The following is a 21490-nucleotide window of genomic DNA, read 5'->3' as shown; positions in this document are numbered from 1 at the left end:
GATTGTATGATTTCACAAAATGTCAACATGTAAAATAATTAGTATTATTTTAAAATAGCAGATCTACAAGCTCACACCCTGTTGCATTGCGAATTTTGCGAAACGTTGCTACTTGATTGGCGAATTTAGCGACCTCTCTGTGTAGCCATGTAGTCAAGTAGCGAAGGGTCACCAATTTCGGTATAACATCTTGTGTTTTCTACCACACCAAGCCCTATGGAGTTATAACATGCTGCTGCTACGGTGACCAGTCAGTGACTAGCTATCTATTCTGCCGTGCTAGCTACTGCATACAGGTTGGTAAAGACATATGATCAAAGATCAAACATCTTGCATTAGGTATATAACAGTGATTTTTTTTATCTTCCCTTTTAAAGACGTTATTATTATTGTGAATGAGAGACACGTTCGCTGCCAGCTGCTAAGCTCTCTCTCTCTCTCTCTCTCTCTCTCTCTCTCTCTCTCTCCCATCTTGGGTGGAAGGATAAAGGCTATGTTGCATTATTTTCTTATACATCTCTGATGGAAAATGTGTGTAAAACCGTCAAGTTAACTCACTATAGACCTTTAGTTTTGATTATTCTACCATGAGTCCCTTCCTGGTGGTGTGAGGTACAGTTTGTTGCACGGATGCATCCCCCCCCCCGGCTGCAGGCTAGCATTGCTAGAATGGAATTCTATCCCATACTTGTTAATCGCTGCTGGGGCTTTAGGGGGGCTGTGGCCGTGTGGGTCTCATATCCTAACACATTAGAGACACAGAGACAGTATGCATTTGATCTGATTGAGTTGGTGTCATTGCATGGAATGTGAAGCCGAGCTACAGTCTAAAAGAAACCGAAAGCACAATGGGTGACATATCCCTGAAAGTTGAAGGTGATTGTTGTCGAACTAAACATGTAATCCTTAACACTTAACACAATGCATCCAGCTTCTATGCTACGAGTTAGGGCATTTAATTAATACAAACCAAAATGCTTACACCACAGCACTCACAGCATGTAAGTGGTTCTTTGAACGTTTTCATGTCAAGGACCCACACATTAATAAAGTATTTGGCCGCAGACCTAGCTCCATCTGAAAAGAGTTTGTGCCACGGATCACAGATCCCCCCCCCCCCCCCCCTCCATATGTGGAGCTGTCTATCATCACCTGGGTCTCCATGCATATATGAAGATCACGACACTGACCTCATCAAACCCTGTATAGCCATACATGGTTTGACATACTAGAACTGTATATGGAGCCGTCCAGCAACTCTACATCTGTCACCAGATTTATAGTTTAACAACTGCTTCTCAACTGTGCCGTATTATGAAGCTCTGTTGTTTCAGCGCGACCTCGCCCTTTAGGTCGCTTGTCGCCCTCAAGGCGTCTTACTGGTTATATAGGCATACGTTTGATTTATCTGCTTGGGTTGTCTTATTAAGTTGTATACTTGACTCAATGCCAAGTCAAAATAAGATGGCATGTGCAGTGCATTTGTACTATTTTTGTCACTGGTGTTATAATTCCTTAATTACAGGCCCCTGTCTGAATATCAAACAGAAAACCGTAGTCTGACTTTAGTATCTTTCAAAATGCCTGCAACTATTATAGATACTATTATTTAGATGACAGATACTATTATTTAGATGACAGATACTAGACTAAAGCCTAAAGGGAATTGGGGTGTGGCTGGCTTGGCCGTATGTAAACAAGGTCATTCTCACGGCAGGTTACAAATAAGGGATGGACTGATAAAATATTTTCTATTCAGAATTTCAGTTGTACACTTGTGAAACACATGTGTTTCTGCTAATGCAGATTCTAGGCCCTCCAAACTATTTGCTTTTATAGCCTTCCAGGTATTCGCTATGAAGAATGACTGTTGCTGTTCTTGTTCATTGCTCCATAGGATCTGTTTGGTATGTAGGCTTATAGAGAGGAGTGTCAACAAGACAAGGTCTTGAATACATTAAAAAGCAGGTATACAGTATGTATTATAGCAGATAAGCCTAGGCAACAAGTTGCTTTGTCATTTTATTCTAGGGCTCAAAAGATATATGTTGTCAGCTGTCTGAGGACTGTTGTTAAGTACACTCCCTGCATTGTGGAAATAACAGTTCCCTTATAATGATAGAATCTGTCACATGTAAGCCGCATAGTGCCAGGGCAGCTGCAGAACAATATGTACCCTAGACTGGTTAGTAGTGCATCTTTGGTTACACAGGGTTTCTTAGTTTAGCAGGACCTTGACACCTCCGCGATTTAAATCTAAAGCGTTATCTCATCTGTCCGGCCCCAGTTTCATCACGTCGTAAACACGTCCACTAGTAGTGTGGGAAAGAGGGGAGGGTCTCTAGTGACATTTCATCTGACATCTAGTATCTAGACTATCGCTGATAGTTCAGAGGGACAATGGGATTGGGAAGAGGACTAGGGAAAAACATGCTTTGAGGAAGTTGTGCTGTGACTGGATTTGCATAGTGGTACATTTCCCCATAGGCTTGACTGGGCTCTCTCTTTTCTCCCTCTCTTTCTCTCCCTCCCCTCCTTCCTGTCGTAGTCTTGTCTCTACAGTCTACTTCAGCCCACTTCCCAGTTCCCACTATACTTTTCCTTGTACTTGTCTTGCTCTGAGAAGAATGAACTAACTGTTTTGCTGCATATCTTATCGCTGGACTGAGGGAAGACTATATCTTTATACCACTTTTTGCTCATTCCACTTTTCAGGTCATCCAGACCTGAATCACAATGGGAGTTAAAGACCGTCCTCAGTGCTACTTTGATGTGGAGCTCAACCGGGAACCAGGTAGGAGATGCGGAATACTTTTCCGCTGAAATTGTGTGAATTGAACCTGTAGATTTTTTTTTTAATATATATTTTTTTATTAGGTTTTTAACATTTTAAAGAACAAAACATTTCGTTTCCCCACACCTTCCCCCCCCCAGCATGAATACAAATACATCATTGTCCTCTTTCTCTGTAGAACCTGTAGAACTTTGATAGATAATATGTAATAAAGATGTTTCAATTGGATGTTGTAGTTGTGTAGTTACTGCAGATATTGTGACACTTAAAAGTTAAACTCAAAGAAAGTCTTGTCTAGTTATACAAGGGCTACTAGGGATAGTGAGCCTGATGTGGCTGGGTTCAATTGTGTGATAAAAAAAAGAATCCACAACAAAGTGGAACAACTTGGCTATCAATTCATTGTGAGAGGGGTCTGATATTATTTACTTTGAATGGAAAATGTAGTTCACATTTGTCTGACCTAAAATGAAAACCAGAACTACTTTGGTGACAGTTCTGTCTGAAATAATTCAATTAACTTTGTTTGGGCACATTAGGATACAATGAACTCACCCTCCCTCCAATTCCCTTAAGCATTGTTTATTATTCAGTTTCACCACTTCCCATAACATTGCCACAGAATCCCTCTAATTGTTAGAAGTTATAATATGATATAAAGTTATATAAATATAATAATCGTGTTGTCTGAATAATTAATGAACATCGTAGTTATATCCATGGCCCATTTAAAAGACGTCCTAGTTTGTACCATTATCAATGTTTTTCAAAATCTACAGTATTGTACCAATCAGCAGCAAGACATCTTTATGATTCCAACCATCTCCATTTCTCTCTAAACTTAAAGCAATCTTTCCTATGGTAACCTTTTCTTTCCCTTTTTCTTTTTCTTTTTTTACAGTTGGGCGTATAGTCTTTCAACTTTACTCGGATATCTGTCCCAAGACAAGTAAAAACTTCCTCTGTTTGTGTACTGGTGAGTAGAACTCCAAACATAGCATAGCATAATATGCTTTAAAAAAAAAAGAAATGACGAGAGATTAATTTCTTATACCCTATTTTATGACTACTCCGGAACATGTTGTTGTGAGCTTGTAGTCGCACCATTTATGAATAGTCATAAGATAAGATGTCACACTGTAGTTGTATATTGTAAAAAACCTTCCCATAACTTCCAGAGGAAATTATCTAAAATGTACACAGTATATCACTTGATGGCATACAGAAGTTAATGGATGGATGGAGAGCCCTGGTCGCCCTCTATAGTCTGACTCTAGATACAGTTGTTGTTGCTGCACTGTAGTGGAGATGGTCTAACTGGAAATGGCTATAAATCTCTGGACAGGAGGCAGATCAATCCACCCTCTCAGTTTTCAACCGCACCTGGTGGATGGGTTCATGAGGCTGTCAAGGGCAGACTGACATACACCTACAAAGTGACACACCATTAGTGTGGTCATTTTGCTCTGGCTCAGTGAAAGCTTTTTAGCGTGTCAGTTTTAGGAGCCGCTCAGCTTGCACCAAAGGAAACCGAACCCTTGTGACGATGCCGGGGCCAGCAAAGTAAAATCCCAAGTGCATTTATCAACCTAAGCTTGGCTGTTGCACAGTCAGTCCTCTGTACCCAGAAGGAATTCCAAACGCCTGTCTCATGAAAACTCTCCTTTTTGACCAAAGTGCAACACCTTGGGGCGTCAGGGAGGGGGCTGCTTTGGTCCAATATCCTGGCCCCACACACACTAGACCAGCAGGGAAGGATCCCCTCTTTCTTTAATGAACGACACAGTCCTCCTCTGCAGACTTAACAAGAAGATGCCGGAACAAGGTCATCTGGTTTATTAAAACCCTCCCAACCCACCTGTGGTTTCACTGCATTGTTTAGAATAAACCATTTGTGGACGACGTGGCAGTGGCAACATGCAAGAGCAGGAGTTCTTAGACCTGCAGGGTATTTTATGGTTCCTTGTACACACTACCACCTTCTACAAATGCAGGCCTGTTGTATATTTCAGCGCTTCTCAAACCTTTCTGGACCATTGCCCACTTAAAAATCTTAAGAGTGTTCACGGCCCACCCAAATGACCACTTAACACAGCAGCCTGTCGGCCGCTGCTCTAGGTGGTCAGATGGAAGTTCTTTGTACATTTTCGGAGCCTGTTTCGTTTATCATCAATCGTGTCATGTCATGTGTCGATTGAACCAACGTAGTGTAAGTTAAGTTGCTAATATTGCTATATATCTGTAAGTAGTAAGCCTTGCTGAGCCATGATGCCCATAGGGCAGGAGCCTATCTCCTGTTTCTGTAGCGTGAGGCAGCTTGATGTACAAGTACACCCCCTGGACATGGCGCTAGTATGTCGCAGTGACTATATATCTGTATCACAATGAAAACCCTCAAGTTTTCTTTTTTTATACTATCATTAAAATCTTAGTGTTTGCCAATTATTTGGGGGACAACTTGCAACTACACGGAAGCCCACAGAATGGCTAGTATATTTTATGTGGTTTGTTCTGTACTACTAGTAACTCACTTCTCTTTTCAGGTGAGAAAGGAACTGGCAAAGCCACAGGGAAAAAGCTGTGCTTTAAAGGCTCCACGTTTCATAGAGTTGTAAAGAACTTCATGATCCAGGGAGGGGACTTCACTGAAGGTCAGCATGCCTTTTAAAATAATGACTATTTAATAACCAGTCATTTACTCCCAAACTCTTGACTGGGTTCATGAGAACAATAAGAAATGTGACCTTTTCCAAGGTGACTTGAGTTAGGACTGACTATATTTAAAACACAGTTTCACAGTTTTGTGAAATTTTACATTTTTTTAAATAATTTTGCTCTCATGTACTTCTATATCTTTCTGTCGAGCAGAAGCATTGTGTCTCAATTTCTTATGTTTTTCTATAACTTAATGCCCTATTTTATACTCGTACTATACTTTATACTCTATGTCTACAGTACAAGCTCAAAGTGTGACATGTTCTGACACATTTCGCCTACAATGACATAACCAAATTAGAGACACCAGGTTGAAACTGTAGTTGTTGTGTTTGTGTTGTTTCTTTAATATATATATATATATATATATATATTTTTTTTAATATATATATATATATATATTTAACAAAAAAAAAGTATTAACAAGAGATTGTGACACAAGAAATTGATTTGGACATGCAAGGTTTACACCTGACAGCGACAATCTAAGACGTAACAATTAAAAACATAATTCTGATCTCTGCAGGGAATGGAAGAGGAGGGGAATCCATATATGGGGGCTACTTTGAAGGTAAGCAGGAGTGTTTGTGTGATATGTGATAAACCCTGAGGATTGTTAATTCACAAACCTATAGACCGATTCAGAAACTGGTCCCCTGGTCACAACGAACGTATTTCCTGTAGGCGGAGACGACATATCTGCGGTGTAAACTCGCAGGTCTTATACTACATTGAATGGTAGAGTGACTGATGTTAGTCACAGTAGTGGCAACATTTAACTTTGGGGAAAAACGGAATGTCACAAAATACACAGCAGTGGCTGAGACCAGAGCCATAGCGTAATGGTTGAGACGAAGCAGTGAAAGGTCCTGAAAGATACATAAAGTCAGTCTTACCCGATACCCAATCTTTCTGTTGTATGAACACAAGGCTGCTGTACTTTATACCTCATACTAAGCATTTAAAGGTATGTATATTTTTTTACATTCCGTTTTTCTCCAAAGTTGAATGTTGCCAGTACTGTGCAAGTTTACACCGCAGATATGTTGTCTCTGCCTACAGGAAATGCGTTCGCTGCGACCAGGGGACCAGTTTCTGAACGTGTCTATACATATCCGGGAACCTCCATCAAAGCTAATTATGCATGAGCATTCAGTTGCATGTGCCTGTAGTGTTAAGCACAGGTTAACTCCCGCAAATATGCCTAATAATACCCAATGCCGACTTTCCCTTTCCATTGTCTTATTCTGCATAATTGTCCAGCCGAAATAATGGGTTTTATACAAATCAGCATGGAGGGTAGGCGTTCTCTTTATTGAAAGCTCCAATCTTCCTGCCTAAAATTGTCAACGTATTCTTTTATTTATAGAGTGTGGTCTTTTGCAAAATGAGAAGGTAAGAGATGTACACAGTTCAGTAACACAATGTCATCATGTGGATAAATGTTAGCCCTGGTGTTGATGGATGTCACCATTCATAGAGCTATCTGATGACTTTGAGACGCCAAATACTTTGGCTCCTTGTATTACTGAATGCTTTAACTGTATGGTGTCATAGGCATGTTCACTTTGATTGTTCTGACATGTAATTACAGGCCTTCTTTTGCTATTTTAAGTTGTGGCTAGTGGTCTCTCTGACCGCTGTTAAGATCCCATTAAGGTATCGAATGGAAATAAGGTACTAATCCTCACTGTGTTATCCCTGGTCATTTAAAAGCGTAGTGTAATTTGCTCTCCACTGAGAGCTTTTGTTTTGAATTACCAAGTCAATCAGCTAAGGCCTGTAATTTAGGTGGTGTATTGAGACTTATTTATGCTTTTCTTCATATCCAGGTGTGTATGGTTGGTTGTCTAATTTGAACAATTGAAACCCAAAAGTTTTTATGGTTTGCCAAAATTGTTAACATGGTGTGGGTAGGCAGATGGGTGAGGCAGTGGCAAGGCTTACTTAAAACCTTTCTCTCTCAGCCTCGCACCACATCCCTTATCATTCTACAACGGCTACATTCTGAGACATCCCCCCCCTCTGTCTCTCCTCCCAACAGATGAGAACTTCATTCTCAAACACGACAGAGCATTCCTGTTGTCGATGGCCAACCGTGGGAAGGACACCAACGGTTCACAGTTCTTTATGTGAGTATCATTCACTAAACTGCAAATTTATTGGTTTCCTTTTTTGTGCATGTGAGCCAGTCCTTTTTAAACTTTTGTTTTAGGTTGTGCGTTTTGTCCCTTTTTTTTTTTCTCCCCTCAACTGTTTTGATTCCTCAGAGTAGAATTTGACATTCTGTGTGAGAGTGTCAACAACCCTTCTCTGTGTGCAGTTAGAGTTCAAAGTGCAGAGAAACATGGATTCATTCTTTTTGTCTACAAATGTGTTACATTTTTTCTCTTGCCGTTTTTGTGTAACATTTGCAGAAACTCTAGCATCCTGCCCTTCCAAGGTAATGTGTCTCTCCAAGGCTGTGTTTCCTCTCTCTCTCTCTCTCTCTCTCTCTCTCCTGACTGTATCTGTATCTTTAAGTAGTCTTGTGTTAACACAATTTTTTCAGTACCATGGCTGGGCAATATGACTTCAAATCAATATCACGATCTTTTTGTCTCGATTACGATCATTGTGAGCTTAAAGAATATATATATATAATTGCAAATAAAAATGTAAAAAAAAAGTATGCCACCATTGTACAACAAAGTATAATGCATGGTCAATTTAGTTGATTACAAATTTGAAATTATTATTATTTTGTGTGGATTCGTTGATAGAAGTATATATTAAACAATTAGTGCTTCTCTATTTTTCTGTTGGTTATTGGTTCTAAATACCCTTATTGATATATTTTCGGTTAATTGCCCTGCCCTACATAGTAGGTTGGACACTTTTGGATATATAAATTATATTATTCACCAATGGTTACAGCTGCCACATCTAATTCAACCACGCTTTCCAGGCCTCTCATTTCAGTACAGGCCCACCATAACTAGGCTACGTCAACAAAAATGTGTTCATGCATTTACTGTAACTGCTTGGTACTCAGACTGCACACTTTGCATAATCCGAAATTGAGTAGATCATTTCCAGTACCCATTGTTCAGTGTGTATTTATTCATTTACTCAGATTTACACACAGGGATTCTCTGCTCTGTCCAATTTATTTTGTTATCTTAATCATGGACAATGAGTCTCATGAATTCTGTTCCTTTTGTGGAATTGTACATACAGTAAGTCCATGGTATTAACAATTGGTTCAATTATCTTGCTTATACTCATCCCCTTTCCTTTTCTTTTTTTTATGACCCAAACACTGCCCTCGGTTGACCCAAACTGGCTCGATTAATGACCGGCCATTCTTCAAACAGCACGACGAAGATGGCGCCTCATCTAGATGGGTAATTGACCTTGATCAGGGATAATTAATGAATCAGTAATTCATTTTTAATGAGGACATGTTACCAATTTATTCACACAGAAAGTGTCACAGAACCTTTTTTGTCAAGCAATGCTTGTTGAAAGGATCATTCAAAAAGTTTGGAGATGTGATGAAGTGAAAAATCAAAGGTTCCATGAATAAATAAAACGTAATTGTTAAAATAGCAGGTCTTCAAGATTGTGAGCTTGTAGATTATTTTCACTCATTAAATAGTTCTTGTAGGCCTATGTATTTATTTGGAAGTATGGGGAGACGGGGAGACCTCAAAAGTATCTTTTGGGTATTGAAACGTTTGGGAACCACTGCTATATCCCACTGCAGAGTCCACGTGGTCTTTGGTCTCGTCATCTCCGGATTTGAGGTGATAAAGAAGATCGAGGGGCTGAAGGCCGACTCGGCTAGCAGGCCTTACGCCGATGTGAGAGTGGTCGACTGTGGACAACTGATCACCAAGTCTGCTAATGATGGTAGGCTTTCATCAATAAATTATCTTCAAGTCTTTGATTGAATACTTACAATGATTGTTTAAACGGATAACCCAAAAAGCCATAGGGGCTTGTTTCCATTGTGGTCCTCCTCGCTGGAGGATTGATGACCTACAACCGTAACCCACCCTATGGGCCGATTCATACTCTTATTTAGTGCCGAAAAAAAGTCTGGAACACATTTTGTTTCTTATGTGAACAACGTGCTGTTTATTTATTTGTAATTATTTTAGACAGTATTTGTTTTATTGTTGAGAAGTTGAGAGCGAGTGGGGGAGGAGAGGAGCAGGTCTGACAACAACAACACTAGTGCAGCCAGATGGATTGCACGGCCAGCAAGAGGCATGCTACTGCCCTCTCTGCGGAGCTCACCTCCTGGCCACAAGCATTTCGAAGTTGACCTGTGTCTACCGACTACCGGGGTTTCCTTGGCTTCACGGCCGACAAATTGAACTCGAAGCTGGGCTGAATGAATGAGGAAATACCGCTGTAGTTGCCTTGTTCGGCTCGTCAGACAATTTCAGTGGCGCCGACTTTAAGACGGTTCCCGCCCACCGAATCTCGAATTACGTTGCATTGTAGTCTCTACAGAACCGGACCGAGTTTTTCTCCTGTAAAATAGGAGTGTGAATCTGCCCTATGCCTTCCTTTTATTCATTTGATTAATTAGTTATTTATGTAATCTTAACTAATGTAGCCCAGCCTGAAGGGAACCACATCTCTGTTGAAGACTTTTTCTGGTATGATACGAGATAGTCCGAGACAACATTTGTGAGTATGAATAACTCTACCTTGGTTTGTGGCTTAAGGAGAGAGTTGTTCATGTTAACAAATGTTTATTGTACTGTATACCATGGTAATAGCATGCATTCTTACATAAATTACTAACAATTTTGCATTGTAGAACACACTCCCAAGACTTTAAACCTTGCAACCCGTGCAAAGCAGAAAAGAGATTTGACAATTATATAATTTTTGGAATCTATAAATAGCTTTAGGCCTACGCCTTTTTAATTTCTGTTTTGTCTTCATCCCCAGAGCAAAATGTGTGTGTGTGTGTGTGTGTGTGTGTGTGTGTGTGTGTGTGTGTGTGTGTGTGTGTGTGTGTGTGTGTGTGTGTGTGTGTGTGTGTGTGTGTGTGTGTGTGTGTGTGTGTGTGTGTGTGTGTGTGTGTGTGTGTGTGTGTGTGTGTGTGTGTGTGTGTGTGTGTGTGTGTTGCCTATCAATGTAACTGGGTCATTTTTTGTGTCGATTCCGTAAGAGGATGGCATTTATCTGCTGACATTCCGCCTGGCATTAGAACAGGGCACGTAACTCGATCTGCTATTTAACGAGGGTCACTGATGTTATCTGTGTGGAGCTGAGCTGGCTACTGCCTTTCCAACTCTTAACAGAACTGCTTTCATTGCCTCTAACATGGCAGGACGAAGCCTCTCTTGTGGTGCCATGTAATACAACCCTGAGAATGACTCCTGAGCGTTTGAACTTGTCATCACCTCTTAGGTGTGCATTTAGATCCCAAAGGCAGACAGCATGGCTGTATTCTTTCTTAACAGTGTTAACTCTGCAATGTTTTCTGGTATCAAAAAGCCAATTGTCTGGTTGGATTCAGGAAGTTTTACATAAAGGTTTATCGTCGTCTTCTTGCAAATGAAGTGTTGCTATAAAATACAAACGATGTCTTCCTAACTGAACCTTTACCAAATTGTTGTGTGAGATAACATGCGTGTTGTCATTTTACTTCAGTACTTGAAGGCAAGAGGAAAAGAACTGCCCATTCAGCAGACTCATCCCTCAACTCCCAGGACTCTCAATCCTCCTCTTCCACTGAGTCCGAAAGCGAATCGGAGGGAAAGCACCGACATCGCAAGCATAAAAAGCACGGCAAGAGCAAGAGGACTAGGAAGAGAAGGAGAGTGTCCAAGCGGGAGAAGCACAATGACGTTGCACCTTCTGTCCAAAGGTGATTTCATCATTGTTGATTGTCAAAACAATTAGAGCCTGACCCATGACATAATTAGTCAGTTTTGGAGAGTTATAGACCAGTGGTTCCCAAAACGTTTTGCTCGAGACCCAAAAGAGACATTTTATGTCTCCCTGCGGGACAAACTAGTGAAAATAGCAGATCTACAAGCTCCCAACGTAATTTCAAAGCTAACAAATAAGGAAAATGTTGCCTTTGCTCCCACAGTCCTGTGAAGGCAGAGACGGCAGAGGGAGAGGGTGAAGTAAATGAAGAGAAGGAGCAGGAGCAAGGTGTGAAGAGAGGCAAGCCTGTTGTTCGGCTAGAAGAGATCCCTCCCGTGCCAGAGAACCGCTTCCTACTGAGACGAGACATGCCAGCTCAGGAAGAGAAGCCAGAGATGTGAGTTCTATTTTTATGTACCTTAAGTAGGTAATTTGGTTATGGGCCTCCTTTCATTTACACATGCGATAGTACAGTACATGTAAGGCTGTGTGATTATCAAACTAAATGCACAATATGGAGGTTAATTACAATACTAAACCTGAGAGGGGGGTTTGTCTAATAACCACACAACTCGGAATTCCAATTATACCATGGCCAACGATTAAAATATATGTAGTGTTTCAGGACAGAAGAGTTCTTTTAAAGTTTACCTTTGTAAAAAAATATGTGGAATGATGGTGGCGACCTTAAAGAAGGTCCAAGGCAACTCTGTTCTGTTCAAGTAGAAAATCCTTTATTCCATAAACACGGATTACAAAACGCTGTTGTTTCGGCCTTCATCAGGGTCCATTGAAACAAAAAAACCCTCTCCAAAGAGCACCTCTGTAGTCGCCACTATATGTAGTGTTTGTTCGCATTTTGCGGTCTTTGAATAGAAACTTTGCATTGGCATTGTCATCAATGTCAAAATATACGTCACCTTACTACTCCAGCAAGTGGGAGAAACCAAAAAGACCACATGATGTAAATTTAAGTCATCGGCTCTTAACCGTTGGCTTAGACTCAACGTAAATTTACGCCAACAGTGGTGAATGTGATTAAATGTTCAGCTTGATCATTTCAGGACCAAAGAAGAAGAATCATCTCTTCCAAGTGACATGAAACCAGCAGTCACTAAATCTGGACGGAAGATCAAAGGCAGAGGAACAATGGTACGCTCATGTCTCCAAGCTGCAAACAAAGATTGTCGATTACATTTTTCCTTGTGACGCTTAACCACATGAGCCCCTATATCTCTATTCGTCGAACGTTCTGCAAAATATAGGCTAAAATGGTAAAAATGGCAGATCATGCACTCACAGCATGTCGTGACGTGTTGTGAGCTTTTAGATTGGCAATTGTATTGTATTATGTCCCATAATCACACCCACAACCCCTCAAGGAAAAATGAGGCAATCTGCAAATTATCACAACCTCTGTTACCTTTGTGGTGCATAAGATAATGGCTGACAATTTGTGTTAAACCTTTTAATCTGTTTTTATCTCTCTCTCTGCAGAGATACCATACTCCCACAAGGTCTAAATCCCGCTCTGCATCTGTGGAGGAGCGTGGGAGCAGTGAGACCCCTCCGCATTGGAAAGAGGAGATGAAGAGAACCCAGGTTTACCAGCCTCCTCCCAGCGTGGAGCGCTGGAGCAAAGGAGACAAGTATGACTGACATGTTGAACTAAAAGCTGTTTTCATGTACCGATCCGACTTTTTTCCCCGTCCCGATACCATTTCTGATACGATTCTAGTGTGTAATTTAAACAAATCTAAGACTGTGGATCTCAAAGATGGTCCAAATGGTCTGTAACTCTGAACTTAGGGAGTAGGGGCAGCATACACACACACACACACACACACTTTAAGTTTTTGGTTGTAGTATGTACTCAGAACCCCAGGAAGAGTAGAGGCTCATTCATGTCATGTGTCTCTAATGGGGTCATTTAATAAACATAAACAAAGAATATCCTTTGCATTCACATTTTAATGTGAGGACCGAAACGTTTGCTTTTTAATTGCACCATGAGCACATAGCATGATAATATAAAAGAAAAAATATTTTTCTCAGTCTAAGGAGTTTTACTTCTTTTTCTATACGGTGAGCGAGTCTTTTCCTGTCAAAGTTTCCATTCACATTTTTACAAATCTTTTTTTTTATGTAACATTGTAAATGTTTATGGTTTGTTAGTGAATGATGATGATAACAAAGTTATTCACAATTTAAACGTTCTATAGTAGTTTGTTTGCTTGACTTATTATTGTTCTTAACAGATTGAATGACCGTGACTCAAGCCGATGGGACGACGGAAGTGACTCTGCGTGGTCCCAGTCACCAGAACACTCTTCAGACCACAGTTCTGAAAGATCCAGTCTGCAGCGCCCTCTCAAGAAAGAGAAGAAAAAAGCCAAACGAAAGAAGAAGGCGAAAAAACGCAAACGCAGCAAGAAGAGCACCAAGGACAAACGCCCTGAGTCTCACCTGCCAGATGGTGAAAAATCACTCTCTTCAAGGAGGAGGTCAAAGACCACAAGATCCCACTCTCCGTCTCATTCAACCTCTAGTAATCGACACTCAAGTAGTAGGAGAAGGCGGTCCTCGCTGTCCTCGAGAGACTCGCGGTCCTATTCCAGGTCCTACACCGCCAGCCGATCCAGATCTCGTAGGAGATCCCGGTCTAAGTCTTACTCGATGTCCAGGAGTCCCTCCCGTTCTAGAAGTCGCTCTGTGTCTAGGTCCAGATCCAGATCCAGATCTCAGACCTATTCTCCTTCACGGTCCAGGTCCAGGACGAGATCTAGGTACAGATCCAGGTCTGTGTCGCGATCCAGGCGGAAGAATTTGGCCAGATCCCCGAGGAGCAGAATGTCAAGCAAGCCAAAGCCTCAGGCCTCGGTCCAAGTAAAAGAGAATGTCCCTGAGAGCAAAAGCACAGTCCCAAGACTCCCTAATATTCCAGCACCAGAAAGTGTGCCTGTGATACCACTGAGTGACAGTCCTCCACCATCACGCTGGAAACCAGGCCAGAAGCCGTGGAAGTCGACCTACGTTCATGTTCCGGAAATAAAGGCAAAGCCCGCCTCAGCCGTCCTGCCATCCACTGGTCAAGCAGGCATTGGTTCTACTGAAAACATAAAGTCTTTGGCCACATCAGCTGGCCTCTCGGGGGGTTCCCGGGCTGGATATGGTCAGACCGATAAGACCCACAGGCCCACAAGGCGGTCACAGAGCAGGTCCTCGAGGAGCCGTTCGTACAGTCACTCGAGGAGTAGAAGTGACTCCAGGTCGAGGTCCCCTCGCCTGTATGACAGCAGGTCGTCCTCCTACAGCCGGTCAGGCTCTGAGAAGAGACACGATAAAGGCAGTGGTAAAAAAAAGCCATTGGACAAGCAGTGGAAAAAATATTACAGCTCTCTGAGGAGGATAAAAAATGTAGATAAGTACATTTCAATTCCCGACGGTCAAGAGCCCCACTCGGAGTCAGGTGGCACAAACAGCGACCATAGTCCTAGTCTAAATTGCTCCAAGGGAGGTGACTCATTAGGGCAGTTGAAAGAGAAGGGCATCCCTCAGGATCAGGGGGCAAAGCTTCATGATCCTTGTCCTTTGGAAGACTTGAAGACGGAATGGGACAGTGATGGTGATAAAGATAGTCAATTGAGCAGTACCAATAGCCTATCAAGAAAACAGAAAATGGCAGCTCAAGTCAATGAACCTTGTAATAAGACATTTTCTGCCCATGTGGGATGGGATTCTGAAAGTGATGCTGAGAAGGTGCCAAGCAAGGCACCAGCCATCTCTGAAAAAGAGGAGGGCGAGGCTAGTTCAGAGTCTGAACATGAGACCAGCAGAAACACTGCAGCGTCAGATGGAGCAATCGCTCAGGCTCCCATGATTGCCACTGCCCTTAGCCAATCAGAGCAGACTCCTCAGAAGGTCACAGTGGTGGAGAAACATAAGAGCAAGAAAAAGGCCAAACGGAAGCATAAACACAAGCGGAGAGGTGAGTCCAAATCAGGGTCTCGTCGCACTAAAGACAAGGCAAAGAGATCTAAACATCAGAAGTTAAAAGAAACCTTTCATTGGCAGCCACCTTTAGAGTTTGGAGAGGAAGAAGATGAAGATGAATCCCAAAAAGAGAAACGTCTCGAACTGAAGCTTGTGAAAGGGATAGACAGCCGTGCAGGAATCAGTAAAGAGAGGCCCAGCAGATCCCCTGTTGTTGGCCCGGATAAGAATGGCCCAGGTTATTCTCCTCCCAACCAGAGCAGTTCATTGCAGACAGAATCTCACAGAAGAGAACATCAGGAAAGAATGAGCAACCAACAAACGACAGTCCATGAAAACCCCAAACAAGCCGATTCAGAAAGGCAGTCATCTAACAGAAATAGTGTGAACAGTCCTAACCTGCCCATTGTTCGAGATCAGGCCGAGTCATATGAAGATATGGATATATGCACCCCAGAACATGATACTGAGACCATCGTTGAACCTCGCGTCACTGACAATTCTTTCAACAAACACTCTGAACTCACCCTGAAAACCACTTCCATCTCTCCAAATAAGATGAGCAAGGATGGTGATTCCGTCTGTCAGGCGCAGAACAAAGAACTGCAATCTGCACCACCTGCCGCCTCTGTGACGGGAGCTGTCGGACAGCAAGATGAAGCAGGCCTGGGCAAAGTTGCTGTTGACATGAAATGGAGGCCTCTGAAGGGAACGTCAGGTTTCCAGTCAGTGAGTCTGCCGCCGATCACCATGAAGAGCGGTAGACTTGCAGAGAACCAGACCCCCAAGTCCCAAAGTGTCAGAATGGAGATTAAGAGCAAAAGCCGTGTCCGACCAGGATCCCTGTTTGACGAGGTCCGTAAGACGGCACGACTTAACCAGAGGCCCAGGAACCAAGACAGCTCCAGTGAGGACAAGTCCCCCACAGCGTCGGGGACAAGGCAGTCTCGATCCGGGTCCAGGTCCCGGTCCAGAGGGCAGTCCCGCTCTTACAGCAAATCCAGGAGTAGATCGCGCAGCTCCAGCTACTCTTCCAGGTTAGAGTTGGAACAATTGGATGTTTTTTGTTACATCAACGTTCGACAGGGTTTTAGCTATTATAATCTTGTGGAATGTATGATGTGGATCATGTAGTAAGGCTATTACATTTTTAACAGATTAAGAATATTCTTTTTTGGGGGGAAATTTGTGTCTGTCGTTTTAACTCTTGAGAATAGAAGTTTGTGACGTTAAAACGTTTCTTTTTTCGTTAGGAGTAGAAGCAGAAGTCGCGGCAGAAGACGTGGCAGGGGAAGGTCACACTCACGCAGCAGCACGTACCACAGCTACAGGAGTCACAGGTACAACCTGGTGGATATCTATTGATCCCAGAGGAGAAATCCTTTTCATTCATTGAACGTGCTGTCAACCTGACAGAACAATGCCCTTGGAGCTGGCTGAGAGTGTCAGTGTCGTTTTCACAGATGCTGTAAGCAGGGATGCCCTAAGCAGCTGTTTGAAATCGCAGGAGATCAGAGCTGGGAACATTCCGTTACAGGATGGTCCGATCTTAATGATCAACATCCATATCGTATAGAGACACACACACTCCAAAGCCTCGCCTGTCATTCAGAACGAATACTTTTTGGGGCCCTTTGGTTGTTTTTGGGGGATATTATAGCATACTGTCCGGAGCAGTGATCCCCTCTGCTGAAATGTAATCCTAACTGAATCATACATGCTTTAATGAAATGGCGTACAATATTGTATTACAATGTCCAGAAATGCAGGACTGAACTCACCACCTGTAATGATTTTGTTCCCATCAGTCGGGCGTACAGCCGAAGCCATTCCAGAGGTCACTCTCGTCGACGAAGGAGATCCAGGTCTGAAAAACTCTTTACTTATGTTAACTTTTATATAATTATGCAACGATAGTTTTACTCTGGTGTTAATTTTCTTAAGAGAATTACCACGTTGACATTGTGTCATGTACTATTACCTAAATGTAATTTTAGGGTTTTAGGTTTTAGGTTTTATTTATTCGCACATAAAAAAGGTTAAAAACAGGAAAAAGAAATTCATACATATTAATATTGTGCAGGAGAAGTTAAAAGCCAAAAGGCTTATTGAGAAACCCTAATTTGAAGAATCAGACATTAAATATAAACAAAACAATACCAGTAATGCATTCAAATAGGTATGCTTAAATACAAAATTACATGCAGTACATATACATACAGTATATATTATTACAGTCATAATAACAACCCATCTGCAGATCTACTCACACATGTAGCCAACTGTGAATTGAACTACTATGTTTTGGATAAGAGTGTTTGTTTGTAGTTTGCTTTAAAGACTAGCAAAGATGGAGATCTTTTCAGTCTAGAATCAACAGCATTCCAAAGAGTAGACCCTCTATATCCTATTGAGAACTGCTTAAGGGAAGTACGACAATAAGGTATGTGCAGGTCCTTGGATTGACGTGAGGGCATATGAATGAATTAAAAGAAAAGAAACAATTAAAACCAATTGGAAGATTTTGATAGTCATATATGCATTGTACACAAGTATACATATCTGTAAAGAATTTACCTCGGAGACAGACAAAATGTTTAATTTCTTGAAAAGAAAAAGAGAAAGAGAGTTCAAATCGATCTGAGGAGATTTCTAGTCTAACAAATCTTTTGAGATTTGAGATGAATGAGTGCTAGCCCATATTATAGGATATGTAAGGAAAAATCTAGGAAAAATCTAACTATAATACAGGGTTAAAAAACAACTTCTGTTCAATAATGTACACCTTCCTAATTATGCCTACATACAGACTTATTTGCTTTTTTACAAACAAGATTTTGTTTTTAGAATTGGAGCAATCGCACACTGTATATTGCAATATTAGTCTGTGTTCTGCAAGGACATGACTTAAGTAAGTTATTTCACAAGGTGTGTTACAGTACCTACAGTATCTAGCAAACATGGTAATTTAGTTGGTTCTATTTATAACCAAAAAGGTAGGAACCTCCTGCACATGCATGGCTGCATGCAGGTGTGAGACACATCTTCTCCAACCTAATAACTTTCAGCCTCAGCATTCCATGTAAACTGCAGGAAGGTTACTCTATGTGGAGCGGAGATAGTCTGACTGCGTGTTTTATGAGAGGAGAAATACTTACTTGCATTGTCATGAGGTGAATTATGTATTTAATCAGAGAATGATACACCTGTGCCCCCCTCCACACACACACACACACACACACACACACCTAATGTCACAAATATTCATTGTAATTTAATCGTTTGATTTATGGTATTTTAGTTGGCACACTGCATTGGATGGCTAATTTCTTTTAAGGATTGCAACTTTAAAAGACTATGATGTGTATGTAAACAACTCATTAAATAAATAATTGATGCATCTGAATGCTGCCAACGTTCCATCGTTGCTTGAAGCTAGTTTCTAGAAGCTAGTGATCTAAAATGCTATTTAGATCACATTTCCCCCGAATAACAGTAGACTTTTCATCCGGCTTTATGGTAATGCAGGTCGAAGTCCTATGATAGCTACTCCAGTCGGAGTTGTAGCCGGAGTGTGAGCAGAAGACGAGGGCGCAGGCGGAGTGACAGCTCCAGGAGATCAAAGCACCGCTCCAGGTAAGACGGAGTGCTCCCTGGTGCAGCTCTGCAGACCTCGAGCAGGTGGCAGGTCTTGCCTCTGCTTTTCCTTTCCCTTCACTCTTCTCACTGTGGGCCAAAGTCAAATGGCATGGTTTAGCCTTAAAGCTACCACAACTGCATTCAAGAGTTCTCAATTTCATCACGAGCCCGATGGGCTTGGCCTGGGTTTCAGGCCGACAATGTCTTAATTGGTCTGTTTAGGTCTGGTATTCTACGAGTACATGTGCAAACATAGAAGGAAAGTCTAAATTAGACAAACGACACTACAAATCCAGCAGCTCACAACTATCCAAATACTATAAAGTACACATGTACTGTAGCGTAGCATGGATCAGAAATCAATTTCTGTTCCCTGTGACCGGTTTCAAATCTCCGTTTACCAGCTTATCCCACGTACCTTTTTTCTAAACATGATGTGGTCGATTCTAACCCTGATCTGCAGGTCCTACCGCACCTCCAGTGGCAGCAGTGGAAGCAGCAGGTACAGCTGAAAGCCACACTTCAGGGACAGTTTGTCACGTCGACGTCAACAGCAGAGGGACGACACAAGCACAAGGTCTGGCCACCACCGTGTCTCGACCACATGAACGAGGAGCATGTAGACGATGCTGCTGTCGGGCCGGAAACCGCATGCAGTCCAAAATGGTTACTTTTTAATAGGAAATGGAACACGGAACCTGTGTTCAAAATGGATCCAATGTACAGTAGGTTATTTAGGCGTTATTTAGTCACAAGCTCTTGTTAATACTTTTCATTGGTTGGATATCATTCTACCCTCAATTCAAAAGGGGGAAGCGTTTATCCGTCTGTCTTCTACCAAAGCATCCAGTTTGCACAAATCTCTACATGCACAAATAGTACGGTAATGCATGCCATAGGAAATACAACGCACTACATTGCATCCATGCAACTGTCCTATTAACTGTACACTTTGTACTTTTATGAAAATACGTTCTTGCGCAATACCTACTGCCCTGCTTGCTGTGATGAATTAAAATGCGTCGCCACTAGAGGCCCCTCCCCCCCCTTTATTTTACGCCTGAATATAAGAAGCAATTTAATATTTTTTTCCAATGGAAATAGCCTAACAAACGGGGTGGTATTATAATCGGTGACTAGACATTCAATGTTATTTTTTGAAAAATGGGTGTCGTCTTCTAATCGGAGTCTTATATTCGGGACAATACGGTATATATATGTGTGTTTTATGAAACCCACACCCACAGGCACACTTAACCACTTTCACTTATCAATCGGCTGTTTTTGCTACTTTTGTGTGACGCTGTAGTATGACAAAATAGGGCATTAAATCAAATAAATCATAAAAAGTTGTAATATGGACATACAAGGTTACTCCCCGACAGCAGTGATGAGTCGCAGCTTCAAAGACCAAAGAACACATACCATCTTTTAGCTTGAAAACTGGATAGTTGTGGTGATTGACGCCATATAAATAGTATAAATTAGGCTTAGGACTAACCCACTCCTGAAACCTCCTTTTTAATGATGTAAATAGTCTGAGAGGCGTAACAACAATTTTCTATTGTACATTTATATACTACTTTATACTTTGTATTGTCATAATAGCATGTCAACACAGTGTATGACAAGGATGATGCCTTAAGCTGCCTTAAAAGGTAAGGCAGATGATTTGAAAGTGAATTAAAAGGTAAGGCAGATGATTTGAAAGTGAATTAACTTTTCTATGTGAAAATACCTTTTTTATTTTATTTTGCCGCTGAGTGAAAGTGAAAACGTATTGTTTCTTTTTCATGAATGTAACAAATAAAGTTGCTGTCTGTCATCTTGATTACACTGAGAATGTTGCATTGTTTATAAACTGAATAAATGCCATCACAAGTTACACCATTTCTCTCCGTATTTTCTCAATGAGAATCGAAATTGGAATTTAGACTAGTAGGAAAACATACTTGATTGTTATATGCAAAAGTATTATATGGGTAATAATAATGAACGTCAATGGCGCCATCTAGCATGTTCTACGGATCTGCATGCATTATTTGCATTCACAAACTTGCACTGACAATAAATGAAATATGCTAATAAATCATAAGCTGCTGTGTTGGCATCAAAATGCATCAAAGGCTCACCTGATTGAAAGTGACTTAATTTTCCTGATTAAAAATAAATACAATGCAATTAGAAGTAGCAGAATAATGTAGCCTAACACTAACACCCCCCAAAGCACTTGACTTCACCAGAACAAGGGAATGGGGCTACAAATGTAATAAATAATTTATCATAGCATACTTAGTACTAGCCTAATTGAAAATTGGGTTCCCTCCCTGCAAAAAGTGCCAACATTTGCATACCGAGCTATGCTGGTAATTGTTGAACCCACCCAATGTTTCGCCATGGAATTATAGAGGGCTGCACATTGTGTATTCAACTGAAAAAGGACATTTCACTGCTGGAAGAAACTGCAGT

The 21490-nt window shown here is 41.4% G+C and overlaps 1 protein-coding gene across 7 annotated transcripts; it reads left to right on the top strand.

Annotated features, from left to right (window-relative positions):
* The first annotated feature begins 202 nt into the window (after positions 1–202).
* Positions 203–20906, top strand: nktr (natural killer cell triggering receptor). 7 transcript variants are annotated; one of them, XM_083778265.1, is made up of 17 exons: positions 203–296; positions 2716–2794; positions 3696–3770; positions 5338–5445; positions 6036–6080; positions 7554–7641; positions 8866–8895; positions 9258–9403; positions 11168–11384; positions 11613–11786; positions 12454–12541; positions 12887–13038; positions 13648–16419; positions 16636–16722; positions 17191–17247; positions 18911–19018; positions 19485–20906. In XM_083778265.1, the coding sequence occupies exons 2-17, from the start codon at positions 2737–2739 to the stop codon at positions 19531–19533; spliced, it is 4254 nt and encodes a 1417-aa protein (XP_083634391.1). In that variant the 5' UTR covers positions 203–296; positions 2716–2736; the 3' UTR covers positions 19534–20906. The 7 variants fall into 7 exon arrangements, with proteins under 7 accessions (XP_083634391.1, XP_083634392.1, XP_083634393.1 ...); XM_083778266.1 differs by lacking the exon at positions 203–296 and adding an exon at positions 2423–2471; XM_083778267.1 differs by lacking the exons at positions 203–296; positions 2716–2794; positions 3696–3770 and adding an exon at positions 6879–6904 and having other exon boundaries at positions 5377–5445.
* The last annotated feature ends 584 nt before the right edge of the window (positions 20907–21490 follow it).

The sequence above is a fragment of the Protomyctophum parallelum genome (genome assembly GCF_964188405.1).
Source record: "Protomyctophum parallelum genome assembly, chromosome: 12".
Classification (NCBI taxonomy): Eukaryota; Metazoa; Chordata; class Actinopteri; order Myctophiformes; family Myctophidae; genus Protomyctophum; species Protomyctophum parallelum.
The sequence above is the reverse complement of the archived record's forward strand: the minus strand, read 5'-3'. Positions and strand labels throughout refer to the sequence as shown.